Genomic DNA, 20,890 nt, shown 5'->3' with positions numbered 1-20,890 from the left:
AGCCCTGCAAAATGACCTCCAGCAGGCCACAAATGTGCATGTGTCTGCACAAACGGTTAGAAACCGACTCCATGAGGATGGTATGAGGGCCCGACGTCCACAGATGCGGGTTGTGCTCACAGCCCAACACCGTGCAGGACGCTTGGCATTTGCCAGAGAACACCAGGATTGGCAAATTGTGCTCTTCACAGATGAAAGCAGGTTCACACTGAGCACATGTGACAGACGTGACAGTCTGGATTGAGCACGTGGAGAGCGGTGTGCTGCCTGCAACATCCTTCAGCATGACCGGTTTGGCAGTGGGTCAGTAATGGTGTGGGGTGGCGTTTCTTTGGAGGGCCGCACAGCCCTCCATGTGCTCACCAGAGCTACCTCTGGTGAGGGGTGCTCACCTCTGTGCTACCTCAGAGGTGAGCACAGGGAGGGGCTACTCCTAATGCAGGACAATGCTAGACCTCATGTGGCTGGAGTGTGTCAGCAGTTCCTGCAAGATGAAGGCATTGAAGCTATGGACTGGCCCGCCCGTTCCCCAGACCTGAATCCGATTGAGCACATCTGGGACATCATGTCTCGCTCCATCCACCAACGTCACGTTGCACCACAGACTGTCCAGGAGTTGGCGGATGCTTTAGTCCAGGTCTGGGAGGAGATCTCTCAGGAGACCATCCGCCACCTCATCAAGAGCATGCCCAGGCGTTGTAGGGAGGTCATACAAGCACGTGGAGGCCACACACAATACTGAGCCTCATTTTGACTTGTTTAAGGACATTACATTAAAGTTGGACATGCCTGTAGTGTGTTTTTTCACTTTAATTTTGTGTGTGGCGCCAAATCCAGGCCTCCATTGGTTAATAAATTTGATTTCCATTGATGGTTTTTGTATGATTTAGTTGTCAGCACATTCAACTTTGTATGTGCAACCATAGCTTAATTTTTGGCCATCTTTGTTTGCTGCATTTGATGAGCTTTCCCTTAGTGGTGGATCATGTACTGATACTTATTTCTAATTTTATCTTTCTATTTGTGATGTTCTTGTTTTTGGTGTTATATTTAGATTTCTGTGCATATATTTTTATAGCAGCATTCAAAACGCTGCTGAGAAGAATAGTACAATGGTAATTTTTGTTGTCACTGGGGTTAAAGCAGACAAAGTAACTGAAACAAGTTTTTTTTTTTTTTTTAACTCAGCCCACCATCTAAAAAAGACGCAACGGCAAACATCCTTTTTTCTGTGATTTTTGGCCAACGGTGTGTCATACAATCATACACCTGCAGGTTTACATCTTGGGCATTTAGGTAAAGACAAGGGTGTGTGTGTGTGTGTGTGCGCGCGCACGTGTGTGTGCACGTTGTTGGGGTGGGGGCCGGGGAGATCTGCATTACATTACAGCTAAGCACAAACGAGTGGTGATGGTGAGCTGGGAGCTCAAACGTCTAAGACAGTCAAGTTCCAGAGGAGGCTGCGTGGTGCATGTCCAGGTCTGTCATTGGGGCCTCAAGGTCTTTATCGCCTGCTGCAGTGGCAGGAGGTTCACGTGAACCTGCAACCAGCTACATTACAAAGTATTTAAAGTATTTATATTGCTATGTTGAAGTAATTTATTAGATTTAATAACTTTTCAGATATGTTTATAAATTTGATTGCATATATGTCTCTCAACTATTTTCAAATATGTAAACCTGTCAGTGACTTACAGCAGAACTCAACAATGATTTATATCTACTCACTAGATATAAATCATATCTAGTGAACATTAACATGTTAGCTATTTAACCCATTAAATGTTAAATAGCTAACATTTAATGTGTTCTTCAAACACATTAAATGTTAGCTATTCGTCAAAAAGCTGTTATGATCTGACTTTGAAGTGAGGATCCCTGGAATCCTGATGATTTGAGGATGATAGCTGGAATGAGTCAAAATCACACCTGACCAATTCAAGTGACTTGTTTCTCCACATAGGAGATGTCTTGAAGTTGTCATTACAAAAAAGACTTTTCTGTTTTACTTTAATACATTTGTCCTTCCTTCCTTTCTTTCTCCTTTTCCTCTCCATAGCATTGTATTAGACTCTATTATCTTGTGCTATTCTTGTCATCCCAGAGGTAATGTAGTGGTCCTAAATGCCCCTGGAGGTTCATATGCTAAAAAGTGACATGAAAAAGATGGAAAAAAAGAAGAAGGTAAAATAAAAGAAGAAAGCAGCCAGACTGAGTTAAAGATATGATAACAGATTTGAATGTGTCTGTAGGCATTTTTTAATAAACGATTAGATGAGTTTTAAAATGCATTTGGAACTAAAAAGGAAAATAATTTTTTATTCAAGAACGGTCTGTTATTACACCATTTTTGTGAAATAATTTATTGTACTGTATGTAAAGTAAATGCTTGGCCAGATCCAAAATTATTTGGGAATGCTTGACCCTTTATATTTTATCAAGGGTTGCATATGAAACTTAGTCCTTTGTGAATAGTTCCAGCTGGCTAAATATTTTACACAAGAACACAGTGAGGTCTGTTTCTGATAGACCTTTTATTTTTTCAAAGGGTTTTGTTGGCTCTAGTGGTCTTTATTTAAGAGTGGTCAGACAGGAAAGTGGATAATGAGAGAGGAGGAAGACATGCAGCAATGAGTCATCAGGCGGGACTTGAACCTGTATCAGGTGCATCGAGGACTGAGGCCTCCATACATGGGTTGTGCTTTATCCCTGTGCCACCGCAGCACCCCTTTAGTTTTTATAATAATTTTAATTGCTATGGCATACAGTAATGAAAATCTAGAGTGTGTGAGAAATTAAAATAGAAGATCAATAAAAATATTATTTGAACAGAAATACCAGGCTTCTGAAAAGCTTATTCACTTCTATGCACTGAATGCTTATTTGGGTGTCCTTTTGCATTTTTGACTTCAGTGCTGTGTGGCATGAAGGCAATCAGCTTGTGGTTCTGCTAAGATGCAATGAAAGCTCAGGTTGCTTTGACAGGAGTATTTTGAATTATTAGGCCTGGGGTTTTCCATGTCCCTGTTGACAACATACCAACTGTGAGGATTTGAGTTTTCTGTGTGTTTACTTTTGGTTTCTTTGTCCAGTGAGTCTCCGTGTTGTCTTGTCTTCCCTCTTGATTGTTCCTGGCTGTGTCTCGTTCCCTGTGATTACCTCCTGTGTATTTACATCCACCTCTTGTCCTTGTCTTTTGTTGGGTCTTTATCAGACGTCAGTTGTCAATTGTCAATTTGAGTTTTGTCATTTGTTAGCCGTCTCAGTAGAAGTGTGAAGTCCTGAGTCGACGCAGCTCTTGTTGTCAGTCTGTACTGTTGCTACCGGTGCTGAGCTTAGCTTCTCTGCCGTGCTGCCAGATTCTTGGACTGTGTTTGAGCATCTTCATTATTAAATCTACGTTTCATCTCTTACCTGGGTCCATGGCATCCTTCCTCACCGCACCCCAACACCACATCATGACACCATCAAATCTCTATGGAGTTTTGCTATAGATAATGTGATTGTGCAAAAATGCTTATTTTGTTGTTCACTCCATTTGTTCTATTAATATCCTTGGAGATCTGTCAGCAGTCTTCCCATACATTAAAAATGCTATTTATTACTTCTCCTTTTTGTTATCTTCTGAGGTGCTGTTTTATTACTTGTAACCCATAATCATAAAAAATTGAAGAAATAAAGGCTTGAAATATTAAACTGTATGTGTAATGAGTCTATATTTTATGTGAGTTTCTTTTTCAGAAATGAGTGGCAGAAAATACTGAACTTTTTCCATCCATCCATTTTCTAACACCCTCTTCCCTTAGTGGGGTCGGGTGGGTTGCTTGTGCCTATCTCCAGTTAACATTCCGGGCAAGAGGCGGGGTACACCCTGGAGAGGTCGCCAGTCTGTCGCAGGGCAACACAGAGACAAACAGGACAAACAACCATGCACACACACACACACACACACACCTAGGGAGAATTTAGAGAAACCAATTAACCTGTCATGTTTTAGGACTGTGGGAGGAAACCGGAGTACCCGGAGAAAAGCCACACATGCACAGGGAGAACATACAAACTCCATGTAGAAAGACCCCAGGCCGGGAATCGAACCCAGAACCTTCTTCAGGGGTGCAGTTGGTGTTACCTACCAACTGCACCCCTGAACTTTGTCATGATACTCAAACTTGGATGCTTTATATTTACCTGATGACACTTAGAGAATATGTCTGAAATATCCTCTGCCAGAATTGTTTGTAGGATAAACTTATTAAGGAGGCAACAAAGGAGAAAGACTCTAATAAATAAATTGACCAGGAATTTGACAATTAAAACACTATTTTAAAAATAACAATAATAAGGATCTATATCTTTTATTATAAAAATATGTAAAAATACATGGACCATAACGAAATTGTGTGCCTTCCCTTACAAACATTCATTCACACAATACCATCACACATAATTATTGCATTAGATATAATACTATTTATATAGTATAAGATAGTATCAACAACACTAGGTCCTAAGCATTGTGGTATTTGTGGTTTGTTATACCCAGGGGTAAAAGTAAGGGGGTATGGCAGGGTACTGCATACCCCTAAAAGATTTAGCGGGGGTACGCAGCAGTACCTGCAAGAGAGGGGAGCAGCTGTATTCTGTAAAAAAAAAAAAAATGATTGGGCTCACTGTGCAGCCGTGAGTGCACCCACTAATCAGCCGTGACTGATTAGTTTTTTCAAGAACAATCTAAAACACGACTTAATCAGTTAATAAATAGCTTTTTCTTCATTTCATATTGTTTCTGAACTCTTCATGCTTTGCTAGAGCAGAGGTGCAACATGTCGATCGCGGAAGGTTTTGAGTCGATCTCGGCATTAGGAGACAAACTGAACACCGCCAGGACACTGAGACCAGCACGTACTCCTCTGGCTCGCTTAAACGTTCGTAACTTTTTTAAAGAACAAGAAAAATCAACAAAACGTGTTCAAATTATGACCCAACAGCAATAATAATCTCAGTAATTATTGTTTCAACAAGGAGTTGCGCAATTCTGTGCGTTTCGGTTCCATTACTAAAATAATGAGCAGAGCAGGAGTTTAAAATTAACTAATAAACCATTGCTGTGTTCATGAGAGGCTTATTAATGATCGCAAAATAAATATCAAGCCTGCAAATCTAATATCGTAACGGACTGAATGTTATGTTTTTAACGTAATCTCTGGTCGGCTCGTGTAGCGCAGACTGTTGTCATGGCAACGGGTGTGCTTAAATGACAGAGACGGAGAGTAAAAAGGTGCGAGTGGTTTAGAGTTGATCACCTGTTCAGGTTGTTTTACTTTTGTTTACCTTTGTCTTGGCGCATCACAGTCGCTGTAGTTTCTTAACGAATAAACGACAAACTTGGACTAATTATCTCGTTCTTTGTGATACGTCATTTACAACAAACATCAAACATGGTAAATATGTTTCATTAAGTATTTAACAAACAAATGGCTTCTACCGCGATAATTATGTGAAATTAGATTAATTGTCTAATATAAAAAAATAGTTTAGTGCTGTTCGGCTCAGAGTCTGAGAGGCTTTTCCTCTATCAAACAATTATTTTTTGGGTTAGGGTAATTTTTTAGACAATCGTCCAGCAAAATTTGTTATCACGACAGGCCTAATTGTGACTCACATCAGCAGTTTCTGGTGGCTGCATTCACTGACTTGTTTCTATGTTTATGAAGGAAATCTTTTTTAAAAAGTGTCTGTGTGAAGATATAAATACAGGTGCTTTTTTTACATCAGGGCTGCACAGTGGCACAGTTGGTAGATGTGTTGCGTTGCAGCAAGAACAAGTTCGATTCCCGGCCCTGGTCTTTCTGCATGGAGTTTGCATGCTCTCCCTGTGCATGCGTGGGTTTTCTCCGGGTACTCCGGTTTCCTCCCACAGTCCAAAAACATAACTGTCAGGTTAATTAATCTGTCTAAATTCTCCCTAGGTGTGAATGTGTGTGTGTGTGGATGGTTGTTTGTCCTGTATGTCTGTTACACCTCAGGAAATGATGGGCTGAGTCACTCCGCGTGTAGCATATTTATTCAGTGTAAACTGCGAAAAGAAAATACAACGGTTACAGTAGCGCTCCCAACATCCGCTGCAACAAGCTGTCCTCTCTGCAATGGCGGACTCCTTCAGTCTGCCAGAGCTTCACCCGCTGTTGCATATGGTGCTACAACAAATACACATGCTCTCTACTGACATCACTGTACATCTACATCCAACATACTTTCATTAACTCAAACAATACATCAGTTTCGAACACATTTTACGGCCCTATTTAGCCGACCCACCGAGCCCACATAAGCGCGAGCCATTAGCCTCGCTACTTTAGCCTAGTGCTAACTCTGGCTTTATATCTAGCTCGGTAATGCAGCTATACTGAGGCACCTTTGTTGTGTTATTCCGTACCCAATCGGAGGCTACTGGTGTTATGAGCTATGCATTCTAATACTCAGCTTACCTGCGAAAAGAAAATACAGCGGTTACAGTAGCGCTCCCAACATCTGCTGCAACAAGCTGTCCTCTCGGCAATGGCGGACTCCTTCAGCCTGCCAGAGCGTCACCCGCTGTTGCATATGGTGCTGAGCGCCCTCCGATGGCGAAACCCAAACATTGTTAAATCTAATAAACATTGTTAAATCTAATAAATTCTAACAGCTGCAGCTAACGCAGAAAACTAGCTGCAAACACTCAAAACGATGACATTTCAAAACCAAAACAGAAAAACTCTACGAAGGAAACAAACAAAATGGAAAATGGGGGGGCTACTAGTTTCATGACTCACTTTCATAGTGCCACATGTCTCTGTGTTGCCCTGCGACAGACTGGCAACCTGTCCATGGTGTACCCTGCTTCTCGCCAGGAACGTTAGCTGGAGATAGGCGCCAGCAACCCTCCCGACCCCACTAAGGGACAAGGGTGTAAGAAAATGAATGGATGGATGTTTTACATAATTTATTTTGGATCATTTGGGGTAAAACTATAAGGGAAAGATTTTTATTTTCTGACTCTGGATTTTCTGAGATGTAAAGAATACAAATTAGTACAATATTAGTACAAAGGTGTACCTTTAGTCTTTCATTTTTTATTTATTCTTTTTTGTGCTCAGCTTATCTGAAACCTTTGTAACTGATTTGTGCCTTGACCTACTATTTTCTCTAAATTATCAAACCAAAAAAACCACATTGCCATAATTCCTTTTAACTCAAAATTTTACATGCAGCTAATTGTGGGTAATAGGGGTGCACCGATTTATCGATTGGTGGATTTCCTTACTTTTGGGAGATGAGTGATCAGCCGATACTTACATGTAGGACTGTAGACGAATATTTTAGTAATCAAGTATTCTATCGATTATTCTTAAGATTAATCGAATAATTTGATTTAAAAAATTTTATAAAATAAAACATTGGTAAATCTAACATGACAGCAGTGTTACTATCGGATATCGACATCAGTCCAACTTTTCATATTTGAGCTTACCTACCAATTACTTTTCTGTAGTTTAGAAAATGAACCTGTAACAATAATGACTCACTTTCTAAGTTAACCTGAAGAAAATTTATACCAAAATCTGAAATATTCAATTTAATAATAAAGACACAAGCTCACAAATACACTTATAAAAAAGGTCTATATTCTAGCTTTTAGTTTATGTATTCATTTCCGGCGATTAAATAGATAAACTCTCACCTTGCCCAGACATTTATAGCATTTGTGTCCCTGTTAGCATGGTTTTCTCTCAGGCCCTCTTGATTTTGAATTTCTTTTACAGAAAGTAATTACAGGGAATACTTCATACATCATTCTGAAATAAATTTCTTAAGCGTTTTTGTAAGAGTGGAAAAGAAAGGTATTTGGTTCTTATTTTCTTTAGAGACATTATGATTTGTAAACAAATGTTTTCTTTCCAATGTAGAGGGGAATAAAATTGACATCAGAGTGTTACTTATGAATTTCTTGTTACATTTTTGTCTATAAAGTAACAACCATTTATAATGGGTTTTTTTGAGTAACAGTTTAACTTAATTAGCCGAATCATAACAGGAGGAATGACCTTTGGCAACATTCACAGAGCAAGCTGTGTCTGTTGCAAAAAAAAAAAAAAAGAGATGTAAAGTATTAAAATAATTTTGTTTCACTGTACACTTAACATGTATGAATGCATCTAATTTTGCTCTGTATTCAACAAGTTAAATGTCTCCAGCAATGACTTTGGAAAACATAGCTATACTTTACACTTAAAATTGTTTTGTTTTTGTTGTAGTTGTGCTTTTAGCATCACAAAAACTTGAACAGTGACCAGCCTGGAGGACTGTGTATCTAATCAGGGGCCTCATGCATAAAGAGTGCGTGCGCACAAAAATTGTGCAGCGGCATATTTTACGCACAAGTCGGCACGTATAAAAATTAACTTTGCGTCAAAGTTTGCGTAAATATACGCATACTTTTTCGCTGGCGTGAAAATGTGCGTCAGCCACGCAAATTCTTTCTGTGGACAATATCAAACTACAAAGCGTCAAAACTCACCTAAATACACTGAAATCTGACTACATTCGGTGTTATTTAGACCAAGAAGCATCAAAGCTGATGTTTTTTCATTATTTTAATATTTTATTGTTTAAACGTTAATGATGAAACTGAATCGCATTTTTCCTCAGACAATAAGCTAACATGCACACAAAATAAAGAAAATAAAAATAAAAGTATGTGAAAACCTTGCTCGAATGTAAATAGTAATTTTCCTCAGTTTTTGTCTCAAAGATGTATCGCATTGGTCTGTGCGTCAAAGCGCGTAAAACGCATCTATGGGGTAATTTTATTCTCACTGAAAAAGAAAACAGGGTTGGATCAGCAGATTAACTCCAGACAGCTTTGATTATTTTTAAGGTGATGAAAGTGTGTATAATCACACGTATTCAAGTAGCTGCGCAAAGTGTGCCGCGTACATATGGAGCGCTTTGGCTCTTGTGGAGAACATCGCCAATGATATGCTGTGAAATGTTGATGGTTTATTAGCGTCTAGATTGCAGAGACTGATCATCCTTTATCTTTGAACAAAACTTAAAGAGCCGTGCGCTACAGATACCGGTCAGTTGCAGTCATCCTTCAGTGGAGCCGCCAGCTTTGTGAATGCGCCTTTATGGACCGAAGGCATCTTTATTCTGTAAATGTACAACTTATACACATGATTCTACTACTTAGAATAAACGTCCACATTCCCACTCAAATGATTCCCTGACACGCTGTCTGCCCAGCTGAAAGTGCTACTGTTCTAACAGGCATTTGCACGATCTCTTTATTTATTTTGATTTTTTTCTTTAAAATTTATTATTTTGATTTTTGTGAGGTGACCATATGTGTCCTGAAAGCACATTTTAAATAAAATATATAGTTATTTTTATTATACATATTTATACTGCTACAAACACAGACGTTGCCATGGTTATTGCTTCACGTGGTGGCTGACTTCCCGGCATTTATACTAATTTCCAAATGTATTTATGAAGGCGACAGGGTGGACCAACAGCTACGCTAAATTTCCTGCAAATTGGGATGTACAAAGGAAAGATGCGCGGCCACGTACATCAGAATTTTTTTGAGCGCCACACTTTTCTAAAATTTTCTGTACACCAAGTTTTAGTGTGAAAACTGCGCACTCTTTTATGCACGAGGCCCCAGGTGGTCAGCTACACAGGAGCACCACAGTATCAGAGATGGATAAGAGGCTGAGTACAGAGATGTGTTGGAGCGCTTTGTGTCATGGTGTCTTAAATGTGAACAAAACAAAGGAGATGGTTGTTGATTACAGGAGGAACAGGATTAGATCAAACCCTATTTCCATCATGGGAGAAGAAGTGGAGGTAGTTGAGGAATATCAATATCTTAATGTTCATCTGGACAACAGACTGGACTGGAGACACAACAGTGAAGTATCTATAAGAAGGAGCATAGCACACTGTACTTCTTGAGGAAGCTAAGATTCTTCAAGGTTTGCAGCAAGACACTGCGTCATCTCTGCTGCCATCATCTGTTGGGGCTGCAGCATCTGAACCAGGGACCTAAAAAGACTCAACAACTCGATAAAAAAGGCTGGTTCTGTTCTGCTTCTTTTCTGGGGACAACGGTGGAACCTTTGGAGATGATGATACAAATAACAATTTTATAGAAAATCAAGAAAATTATGGACAACCCTCACAATTCTCTTCACAAGTCTTGAGAAAACTGAATATCTTCAGGCAGAGGCTTCTTCAAATTCACTGCAATACAGACATTCCTACCAGCTATCATCACCATCTGCAATTCTTTCAAGAATCTGAATTAATGAGTTAAAACAACATTTAATTTCCCTTTGCGATCATTATGTCTGAATTAAAATATTTTAACTCACCAGTTGATCTTGCAGTGAAGCTGTTTGTGGCCAGTACTTGACTTATTCTTTCATTTATTGTTTTTTTAATACCTAAGCCTTAGCAGGGTGGTATTTATAGGTGATAACTGAACAAGAGACTGATCTACCTGGCTATTATTTCCTGATAACCAGGTGTTGCCCCAACATGGTAATTTTGATCTAAATTGCTAGATTTGATAAATTTCCCTCAGCAATTATTTATAGGTATACTTACTGTCTTTGACTTTTTAAACATTTGAAACACAAATTTTATGATAATTCTTGGTAATCTCTCTCTTTACACTTAATTGCAAATAAAAAATAAATAATGATCCCTCATCTCTGTATCAGCCAATGAGGAAACTGGTGCATCTGTGTACAGTTGGTGCTTCAAAATCAAACTAAAATCTTCTAAACTAAGAATCTCCAATGTTTGCATGAGCTCATGATGGTAAATGTCTCACATTGACACATTTTCAGTGATGCAATGACCCATGTGATGCAATAAAAACATTTATAATTTGATCCACAGATTGGTAGGCCACTCTGGGATGAGTGTCTTGCCTATGTGCACTTTGAAATATAGCGGGAAGAGAAACTGAAATCTAACTCACAACTTCCCAAATGCTTGAAAAATATTTTTTTCCTAGCTGAGCCACAGCTGCTCAGATGTGTGTGTGTGTGTGTGGGGGGCGCGGTGTGTGTGTGTGTGTGTGCGTGCCTGCGTGTGTGTGTGTGTGTGTTTATATGTAGGGCAGCTCTATATAGCAGTTTTAATTTAGATCATCATAATAAGAAATGGGACCTAGTGTTCTCTCTGAGGGCTAAAAAAACACTTCATCAGCCTGTCTTCATCACTGACCTGACAGACACACATACATATGTTAACATGTAAGACTTTCATAGTCAATGCAAATATCCAATATATTTTAATAGGCATGCTATGATGATACCACTCAAAATCTTGATAACACAGATGTAAATGTTCTTTACCTGCAAACAACATGGTGTCAATCATAATTCAATCTGGGATTTAGTTCACGTGTCGAAGTGACATTATATTCACTAACATGCATGACAGATTCTACATGAACACTAAATACTAAATACTTAAATGTGATAGTGTAACAGAAGCATTGCATAAATACATGGCGATAAAAGGTGGTGGCTATTATTAAGAGACAGAAAAGAACACATTGCAGATAACCGCAATAATAATAATAATTTCACTTATTAGTGAAGTTAAAGGTCAAAGGTTAAATAATCAAGAATTTAATAAGTAAGATTTGACTTTGTCAGGTTGTAAAAACATGGCATGTTCTTTTTAATTAAGGAACATATTATTCATCTGATTCTTTGGGAAAGTCATTAGGAGAATGAGGACAGTTCAAACATGCTCAGAACAAAGTTAGACTCAATTTTGTGCAACACATGTCAACGAGATTAAAACGGTGGGCTATGCCATTTAGCCAGTTTTCCTGTCCCAAATAATTACATTGTTGACAAATTACATATGATATAAGATCAATTAAGATTACTTAATCGCTGGAAGAACCCTGAAATTATTTTACTGTTATCAACAAAACAACATAATTTTACATGCAGTTATTCACCATTAAAGAAATACTAAAACCCTGTTAACAAATGAAAAATATAATAAATGATAATGATAATGGTAAAGGTAAAGGTATATGACACATGGTGTTCAGCCTTTTAAATCTGTTCTGATACAAAAATTATTTACTTTGACGAGCAGTGTCAAAGTCTGTTTATCTAAAATAATATTTTATCTAATTCAAAGCTCTTAAGACTTTGGGGATTCTTGGTTCTTCCTGATGAATGTTCCTCAGGAAAACAAAGCATGTCATGTTTATGTGGATCAGTTTCCTCTGTAAAGTCAGACCTTTTGTTTGCATCAAACTAATATAACACATGAAAGCAGCACTATTATAAGGTTATTCTAACTGGAATTCATAAAATGACTTGTTTCCTCTTTGTAATCCATTTTCAAATCTGTTTCCTTTTTTAATTTTCCTCCATAATAGGTAAAACACAATCCCAACATGTTGTGTGGGATTATATGCATAATAGTATTTTTATCTAGAGAATATGTAGAGAATATCACGGTTTCCCCCAGAAAACTTGCTAAGCCTGGTGGTCGGGGCGTTGAGGCGGTCCACCGGGGGTCTACCGTGTTTTTGTATTAAAAGATGTTAAGTTGACAGGAAATATAAAAGTATTACTTCGTAATTATATGTTACGGAAAAACATCTCCAGTGAAATGTTATTTAAACCCACAACTAGTCTAAAAACAACACATTTGCACTTCTGTTTAATCCAAATTAAGTCAGCAGGTCCATCATGCCCCCAAGGGCTTCAGGGGCCCCATAAACGCTAATATTTTAACACAGACCACAGATACATAAATGTAACACTTGTTTATTGAGATTATCAATGCAGTTAAATTTGATAATTCGGAGCTGGCAAGTTTACTTTGTAAAATTTCAAAGAACAATATTCATAGTTAGATTGTTTTGTTACTATACCTACCAACAAGCTGATGCTGTGAGTTTAACCTTTAAATTTACACAAATTAGTAAACTGCGATTATTGCTTTTTAGGCTGGCCAATTAAACTACTCCCTTCTCCTATATTTCACTAAATCTAACACAGAAGCTGTTAGAGGTGCTGATGTTTTTAGCAGCAAGAGGGGCCCCTAAGTCAAAGTCTGCTCAAGGCCTCAAACAGCCTTGGACCAGCCCTGCATGATGAGGTAATCCGCACTGTGCAGAGATGCGCAACAAATGGGAGATTTAATTCAATGCTGCTAATGTGGCTTTAGTAGCTCTTTCGTTTTGGTTGGTTGAGTTTCTGGACGAGTTTCTCAGATCTCCCTGCGGCCGTGCGCCTTAAGTAGACAATGCATTTGAAATGGTTTGATGCAAAGTGTAACCGGAAAAATAATACAAAAAAAAAACAAAAAACAATTATATAAAATTAGCGTGATGCGTTACAGACCGGAGGGCGCGAAAGCTCCTCACCGGGCTGAACCTGCATGATGAGGTTAGCACTGGTCTATCCATAAACGCTCGGGCCACAGACATAAACTTTACAGGGAAGACAGACTCAGAGCCACATGCTAGGTAGCGTGTTGAGATGTAAACGCCATATATAATTGTTCGTTCACAAAGATAAATCATTCTCACCACTTCACAACGCGCACCTCTGAATTCGCTACAAGTTATTCCTGCGGTTACCAGAGCTAACGAGGCGGGTTTTAAACTCTTAACTAGAGTTCTTCAAAGGATTATAATTCCTCACAGTAGGTTTATGTAAACATCCATACAGATCAGCCTGTGTCCAGTTTGAGTGAAAGGAGGCGCGCGCAATCCCGCTGAGGTAGCGGCAGCGCGCAAGGCAGCTGTGTGATTAGTCCGCGCGCTGTCGGGTTTAAATGCATATACTATAAACCTATCTATTATAAACCTATCATTTAGGAATAAATCTGCTCTGCTAGTGAAATGCTCAGAGCAGCAGAGCAGCCCGGCTTAAAAAAAAAGCAAATTATTATTTTTTTCCTAGAAACATAAACAAGCAACGCTTAGCCTGGCGGCGGGGCTAGTAAAGCATGGCTGGCCGCGAGGCTTATAATACACTGTGGGAAACCCTGGGATATGTATCATTTTATATTTTTCAGTATAATTTTGAATAAACATTTTAACAATGCACACTCACAATACTTTATACACTCTTGTCTAAATTTTTCATTATTTCTTGCAAATCAGCCTCAGGAAGACAATCAGGATTCTTTGGACAACTATAGAGATTGAAGCAGAAATTATTTAAAATAAAATTTTGATTTTGACTTGAATCATGATCCCAAAACCATAAGTGATGTAAAACTGGACTGCTTATTTCAGGAACACAACCTAGCAAAGTGTTTCTCAACCTTTTTTGGGCCAGCGCCCCCCTTGTCCCTATCCAGGTCCCTCACCGCCCCCCACCATAGAATTTGTAGGCTACTTTGCACTGATCATTTTTTTATTTTTAATATTACTATCACTATTGTAAATGTTTTGATTTTTGTGCTTGTTTCTGTATTTATTATCAAAAATAATTTCCCAGAGAACAAAAAAGCCATGGAAAAAAAAATTATTTTCACATGCGTCTACGAAAAATGCCACGAACATTCAACTTAAAATTGGTAGGCCTAACAGCAGCCAATCAGAGTGGAAAATATATTATTATTCCATGCCATTTTCTAGTTGTTAAATTTCACAAAATGACCAGATAAAAAATGTACAACAATGCCAGTTTAAACTTTGAACTATTTGCAAAACGACTGAGCTCTGCAACATTAAAACATGGATAGAACTGTAACTACAGTACATTAATTATAGCTCTTCTTCTCTTCACTGTTTCTGTCAGTTTCTGGTGGTGCAGCTCTGTGCTGCCTTCAGGAGAATGGGACATTCACCCACATGGCATTTATTGTGCAAACCAGAGCTTTCAGTGGAAAAACAAAAGTTCCAGGTCCTTTGAAAGCCATACAAATATGAGACAGAAACATGGATTATATCTTTATATAGACCTGTCTATTGATTTTTAGATTAATAGTTTTACTGGACAGAAATGACAAAGAACAAATCTGGTTCTTAATCAAATCCTAATGAGTCAAATTGAAAGTGTCATGGAGTCATCAGCCTCATGACATTAACACTGACATGAAAAATAATATTGAAGAAATAAATATATCAAATCTAATTAAAAACATAAATAAGTGATAAGTTCTTTACTGTTATGGTCTGTAAGATATATTTATTCTCAGTATTAGATGTGGTCTCAACAAACCCATGACATTTCAACAATGTTATTTTACCTTTCATCTGGAAATGGTGTCTGTTTATTCTTGACATACAGTCCTCTGTATTAAGTTTTGCACGAAAGATCTTGCCATACCAGTTTATTCCTCTGTATTTACTTTAGTTTCTTAGTTTATTCTTGCATTTTGTTCTTCATTCATTTATTTCCATTTAGTTTCCTTTGATTAATATTATCCTCTCTTGGTTTATTGCTATGTCCACTTTAGTTTCTTTCCTGTTGCTAGATTTATTTTATCGTTTATTGATGCTCACCATCAGTAATCTTCACTCACCTGCTGTGCCGCATACAAAGTTAGGGTGTGGTGATTTTAGTAATTACATGTTTATAAGAGCGATTGTCTGTTGTCCTTCCATGGAAGCGGGCAGCCTTCAAACGGAAATAAAACACTTTTTAATATAAGTTGCTGCTTTGACATAATCACAGAACTGTCAAAACATATGTACAAAAATACCAGACAAAAGGAATCACAGCAACGTCATCAGCCGGTGTAACGCTGAACTGATGCGGTGAAGCTACCAGAAGCAGGAGCGGAGCTGTGCTGAAAAGCTATCAGAAGTTACAAACACTTAATAGAAGGAGAGCTGCCATCGATACAGTTGCAGCCAAGCATGATTTAATGTTACACAATACAGTTTTACCAAGTTGCTCAAAGTCTAAACTGGCATTGTTGTGCATTTAAGGTGTAAAGTTTACCTTTGACCAAACGCCCCCCAAAGTAATCCCAACGACCCCCTTTTGTAAAAAATTCCGCCAGCGCCCCTGCCGTCCTCTGAACACCCCCTGGGGGGCGGTACCGCCCACGTTGAGAACCGCTAACCTAGCAGAAGAATTTTGAGGGAGCTGAAGTCTTGGTAGTTTCTTTTGATAGATCTAAAAGTTAGCAATACATAAACGAGAGAGAGAAAAAATTGACATGAATCAATTTTGCTGCATCTCTTTTCTTGGATGAAAAAATATCATCTGACATCTTTCTTAAATGTGAGTTTTGACTTTAGTCTGACTCTACAGTGACCCTAAGAGCCCAGACTCTGTACGAAGCAAAGTGTAGAACAAGTGTGGCATTTTTTTCACTCAACATTGATGTATGGACAGAGTTTTAGATGTAGTTGTCCTATTTCATTATGTTTTATTCAGGTGAAAACGTAGCACCTTTCCAGCAATAAAAAAGTAAACATTGTGAATGCAGCATTAAGGCTAGAACTAAAGTCATATGATTTTCTTGTAATGTAAAAACTGACACTATCAGATGGTAAAAATATGGTTCAAAATTTGCATAATCTTAGATGTTTCCCCCTCCACTCCATTGACAATAAGGTATGGATTACTAGGGTTATACATACAATTCTCTTTATTTTTATGTATAACTTTCTGACTTAGAAGTGACCAGGAGCCCATAGCACCATTATCTGCCAAAGGGTTATTTTTATATGTAATATTGTATATGTTAGCACTGCCCACCCCTTATCATTACTCTGGTTTGGTTGACTGTGGTACTGTAAGTTCTTTTAATTCCTACATCCTGATTGTCTGTTACCTCCCTGGTTGTAGTACAACTATACACCTTCTCATGGCAATAATGTTGTTACTGTAAGTACTGTATGTCTTCAGCTAGCCTAATGAAATATTATTTGTGTGATTTATTTGCAATGATTTCCATTTCTAAATTAAATATATTTTGCAGCCACAGCCTCATTAGATCTGAAGTTATTTTAACATGTTTTCTATAACAGATAAAGTCGCCTGATTGTCATATTTCCTAATCTGTTGAGGCATTGAAACACAGTGAGTAAAGGTGGGTGAGGTGTGGCAGGAGGCATTAGACTGCAGTAGAGTCCAAAATCCGAAATCCGACTGCTGCAGAACCACTATGTGATGGTACAGCATATGACAAACCGTATTGTCTTTCTGCATATGCATCAGTATTCTTAATGTAAGGTAATTATTAATAAAGTACTTATTCATAAAGTAACTTTTTTTGCGGTTATATAATAAAATGTTTTAAACACATCAGTGTCGTAATCCTGGATATGTTTACATTTATTTGTATTCTTTTTACTCTCTTTTTGTAATATGTTTGCTGAACCTCTGTCCTTAGTTTTAGGACTCAAATGTCAAGATCAATATTTCTGTTCCTTTAGTATGTAGAGGGTTTCAAGTCAGCACACTTCTTTCTGATTTAGAAGTGTTCCTCTGTTTTGATCAGTATGTTAATTCTGCCCCCTTTTGGCAGTTTTCTGTACTGCATATACTGCAATGACTCAAAATCTTCTCTAACTAAGCCTGCAAAATATGAATATTAAAATTCTGCTGAAAGACACTTATTCAAAACATGCAGTGTGATTTTACAATGGTGTAATTTTTAAATATTTTAATGTAGAAATGCATAAGCTTGAGACGCACATGTAACACATTTTTGGTTTGCATTGTCTTTGTTTCTCTTCCTGCAGTATGTGGCCTTGGCCTCACTGTTCTTCATCCTTCTCTCGATCTCCACCTTCTGCTTGGAGACCCATGAGGCTTTCAACACCATCTACAACAAAACAGAGAATGTCACTACTGGCAACATAACACATGAGGAGGTAAAGCAACAATATTAATATTAAGGCTATAGTTTCTTAGTGTGGATAAAAACTCCTAAACTACTTATTACATCTCTTGTTTGAGGTTTGCATTGACTTTTTTCTTTGTTGAATGAGGAAGCTATATGAAATTGTATGTACTATCACCACAGTATCTTAGAATAAACATCAGTGCATGTTTTTATGAAAATGGGGGAGCATTTTACTTCTACAAAGTTGTGTTTAAATTTTTCTCTGTATTTAATTAGGAAGAGCAACAAATTAAATAGTACTTTATACAGTAATACCCATGAAATATAAATAACGTCAAAGACACTGTAGAGAATCAGAAGGTAAATTTCACTAAGTAAATAATAAACTCCTCTAATTTCTTTTTCATTTACTTTACAGATTGTATATGAAGTTGTGACAGATGGCTGGCTGACATATGTGGAGGGTGTCTGTGTCATCTGGTTCACCATTGAGGTGGTGGCCCGGGTCATCTTTTGCCCTGACAAGGCAGAGTTCTTCCGTAGCACCCTTAACATCATAGACTTTGTGGCTATTGTTCCCTTTTACCTGGAGGTAGCACTTAGTGGCCTATCCTCTAAAACAGCCAAAGATGTGTTGAGCTTTCTACGTGTGGTACGTTTTGTCCGTATCCTGCGTATATTCAAGCTAACCCGCCATTTTGTCGGTTTACGGGTTTTGGGCCACACTTTGCGGGCAAGTACCAATGAGTTCTTGTTGCTAATCATTTTCCTGGCGCTGGGCGTCCTCATCTTTGCTACTATGATCTATTATGCTGAACGTATTGGAGCTGACCCTAAGGATCCAACTGCTGCAGCCCACACCAACTTTAAGAACATTCCCATTGGCTTCTGGTGGGCTGTGGTGACAATGACTACTCTTGGATATGGAGATATGTACCCGGAAACATGGTCGGGAATGCTAGTGGGTGCCCTATGTGCCTTGGCTGGTGTGCTAACCATTGCTATGCCTGTGCCTGTTATTGTCAACAACTTTGGGATGTACTACTCGCTGGCCATGGCAAAGCAGAAGCTTCCAAAGAAAAGGAACAAGCACATCCCAAGAGCGCCACAGCCAGGAAGTCCTAATTACTGCAAGCCAGATGCTCTGGCAATGGCAACTGCTTCTCCACATAGATTAATGGGCAATGTAATTGGGCCAGGCTTGGTGGAATCTGGAAGCATGATAGGTACTGGAGACTGTCCATTGGCACAGGAAGAGATCATTGAAATAAACAGAGCAGGTAAGTTAGATTAAAAATGCATGCTTCAGAATATCATAAAGGACATACGACATTGTGTGATGAAATAAGCATAATAATAAGAAAATTCATGAAAGAATTTAAATGGGGCCTGCAGAAGTACACCCATTGCTTTGGACCCAGTGTTCTAGCTACAGAATGCAAAGTCAGACTTGCCCAAGTGCATATCAGTGCATATGACATGCTGAAGCTTTTGTCAGGTCCATCACCACAATGCTATGGCTGACCTGGTTCACTGCAACAGTATAATAGCTGAACCTCATGCACAATGAAATTCAGTCCAAGACTGACGACTATAAGCTTCGCACCTGTGGTTCTTACTAACAGTCCGAAATAATAATAATAAAAAAAGACAGTCTGTAATAGTTTATTTCTCGAAATTTTTCAACTTTCATACTAAGGATTTTAATTCACACTCAAAAATTCAGAGAAATAATAATTTTATGTAAGCAAAATATGAATAGTCACAGGAAATATGTATTCTTCCCACCATGCATCGTGAGACCTGTCTCTGCGCCTTTTTGAGACTACTCACTGCCTGTGTATGGGACCCGTTGCTATGGTAATTAATTATCTGCACCTGGGCTGGCTCTCTGTCAGGCAGTGTGCTGGAGACAGTTTCTATAACACATTAGAAAAACATTATTGGTTTAATGGTTACACTTTCTCATTAATAGATTTTTTAAAAAGTGTCTTCAACACCTTTCATTATTAATAATTGGTAATAATAATAACTTTAAGATGTTTTCTGGCAATCATAATGCCAAATCTTGCTTTTAAATCTTAAATCATGTATTTTGCATAATTTTTCAGTGCTCCATTCCTTTCTAGGTTATCTTTTAGCAGATCTGCCATAGATATAATCATAATTGATATAATTATATAATAATATAATTATTATACTTGATATAATTATGTCAGAAAATTTGATTTCAAGTACTAGCAGGTATTATTTGGAGCAGTGTGTCTTTCTATTGTGCATCATGAATGAGTTGTTGAGAGACAGTTTTTTTTTTTTACAATGTATAGAAATCACATACAACAAAATAAAAAAGCTAGTCCTAAATCAGTGTAAAGTTGAGCCATCTACATCAGATTCTCTGTTGGATTCCAGTTGTGACTTTGGTTGAGCCATTCCTAAAAGTTAATATCGCTTCTAGGCTTTGATCAAACTAAAATATTAGTTTTCTGTTTATTACAATGACTATCATTTACTTGTTCTGTTGAAGTCATTGTGTTCTCAGTGTAAACAACTGTTTTTCTTTTCCTCTCTTCCCAGTTGTATATCATCTTTATTTCATCAGTTACATTTTTATTTTGCACTTTTTGTAGTAACTTATCTGTTTTTTCACTTTCATTTTGTCACTTTACTGATGTTCCATCTCTCCCTCCATCTTCTTCAACTTTTTTCTAAGACTCTAAGCAGAATGGTGATGCAGCTGCCAATGCAGCAGCTTTGGCCAATGAGGACTGTCCCACCATAGACCAGGTTCTTGGGGATGAGCGCAGTCCAGTCACTGGAGGACTTGGCTCTAACACCAGCCGTGAACGGTACCCACACGACCGTGCCTGCTTTCTTCTGAGTGCTGGGGAGTTTCAGCGAACCACAGATGGGAACGTTCGGAAAGGTAAGTGAGCAACAGGAAAAGGGAACCTCAGTAAAAAGAGTAAGATTTTACTTGATGCATGCTACTGAAAAAATTATATATGTTAATGACACTTAATGGTACAAAACCAGA

General features: G+C 38.1%; 1 protein-coding gene across 1 annotated transcript in view; it reads left to right on the top strand.

Annotated features, from left to right (window-relative positions):
• Positions 1–20,779, top strand: part of LOC103468151 (voltage-gated potassium channel KCNC1-like) — a gene marked incomplete at its 3' end in the record, with an annotated part of 38,255 nt that extends 17,476 nt beyond the window's left edge. Inside the window, 3 exon segments of the mRNA XM_081609639.1 lie at positions 17,750–17,881; positions 18,272–19,133; positions 20,567–20,779. Coding sequence (XP_081465765.1) covers positions 17,750–17,881; positions 18,272–19,133; positions 20,567–20,779 — 1,207 coding nt within the window.
• Positions 20,780–20,890: the final 111 nt, after the last annotated feature.

This window comes from Poecilia reticulata, chromosome 8 (genome assembly GCF_904066995.2).
Source record: "Poecilia reticulata chromosome 8, P_reticulata-male-v2, whole genome shotgun sequence".
NCBI classification, from domain to species: Eukaryota; Metazoa; Chordata; class Actinopteri; order Cyprinodontiformes; family Poeciliidae; genus Poecilia; species Poecilia reticulata.
This window is presented reverse-complemented; position numbering and strand designations above follow the sequence as displayed.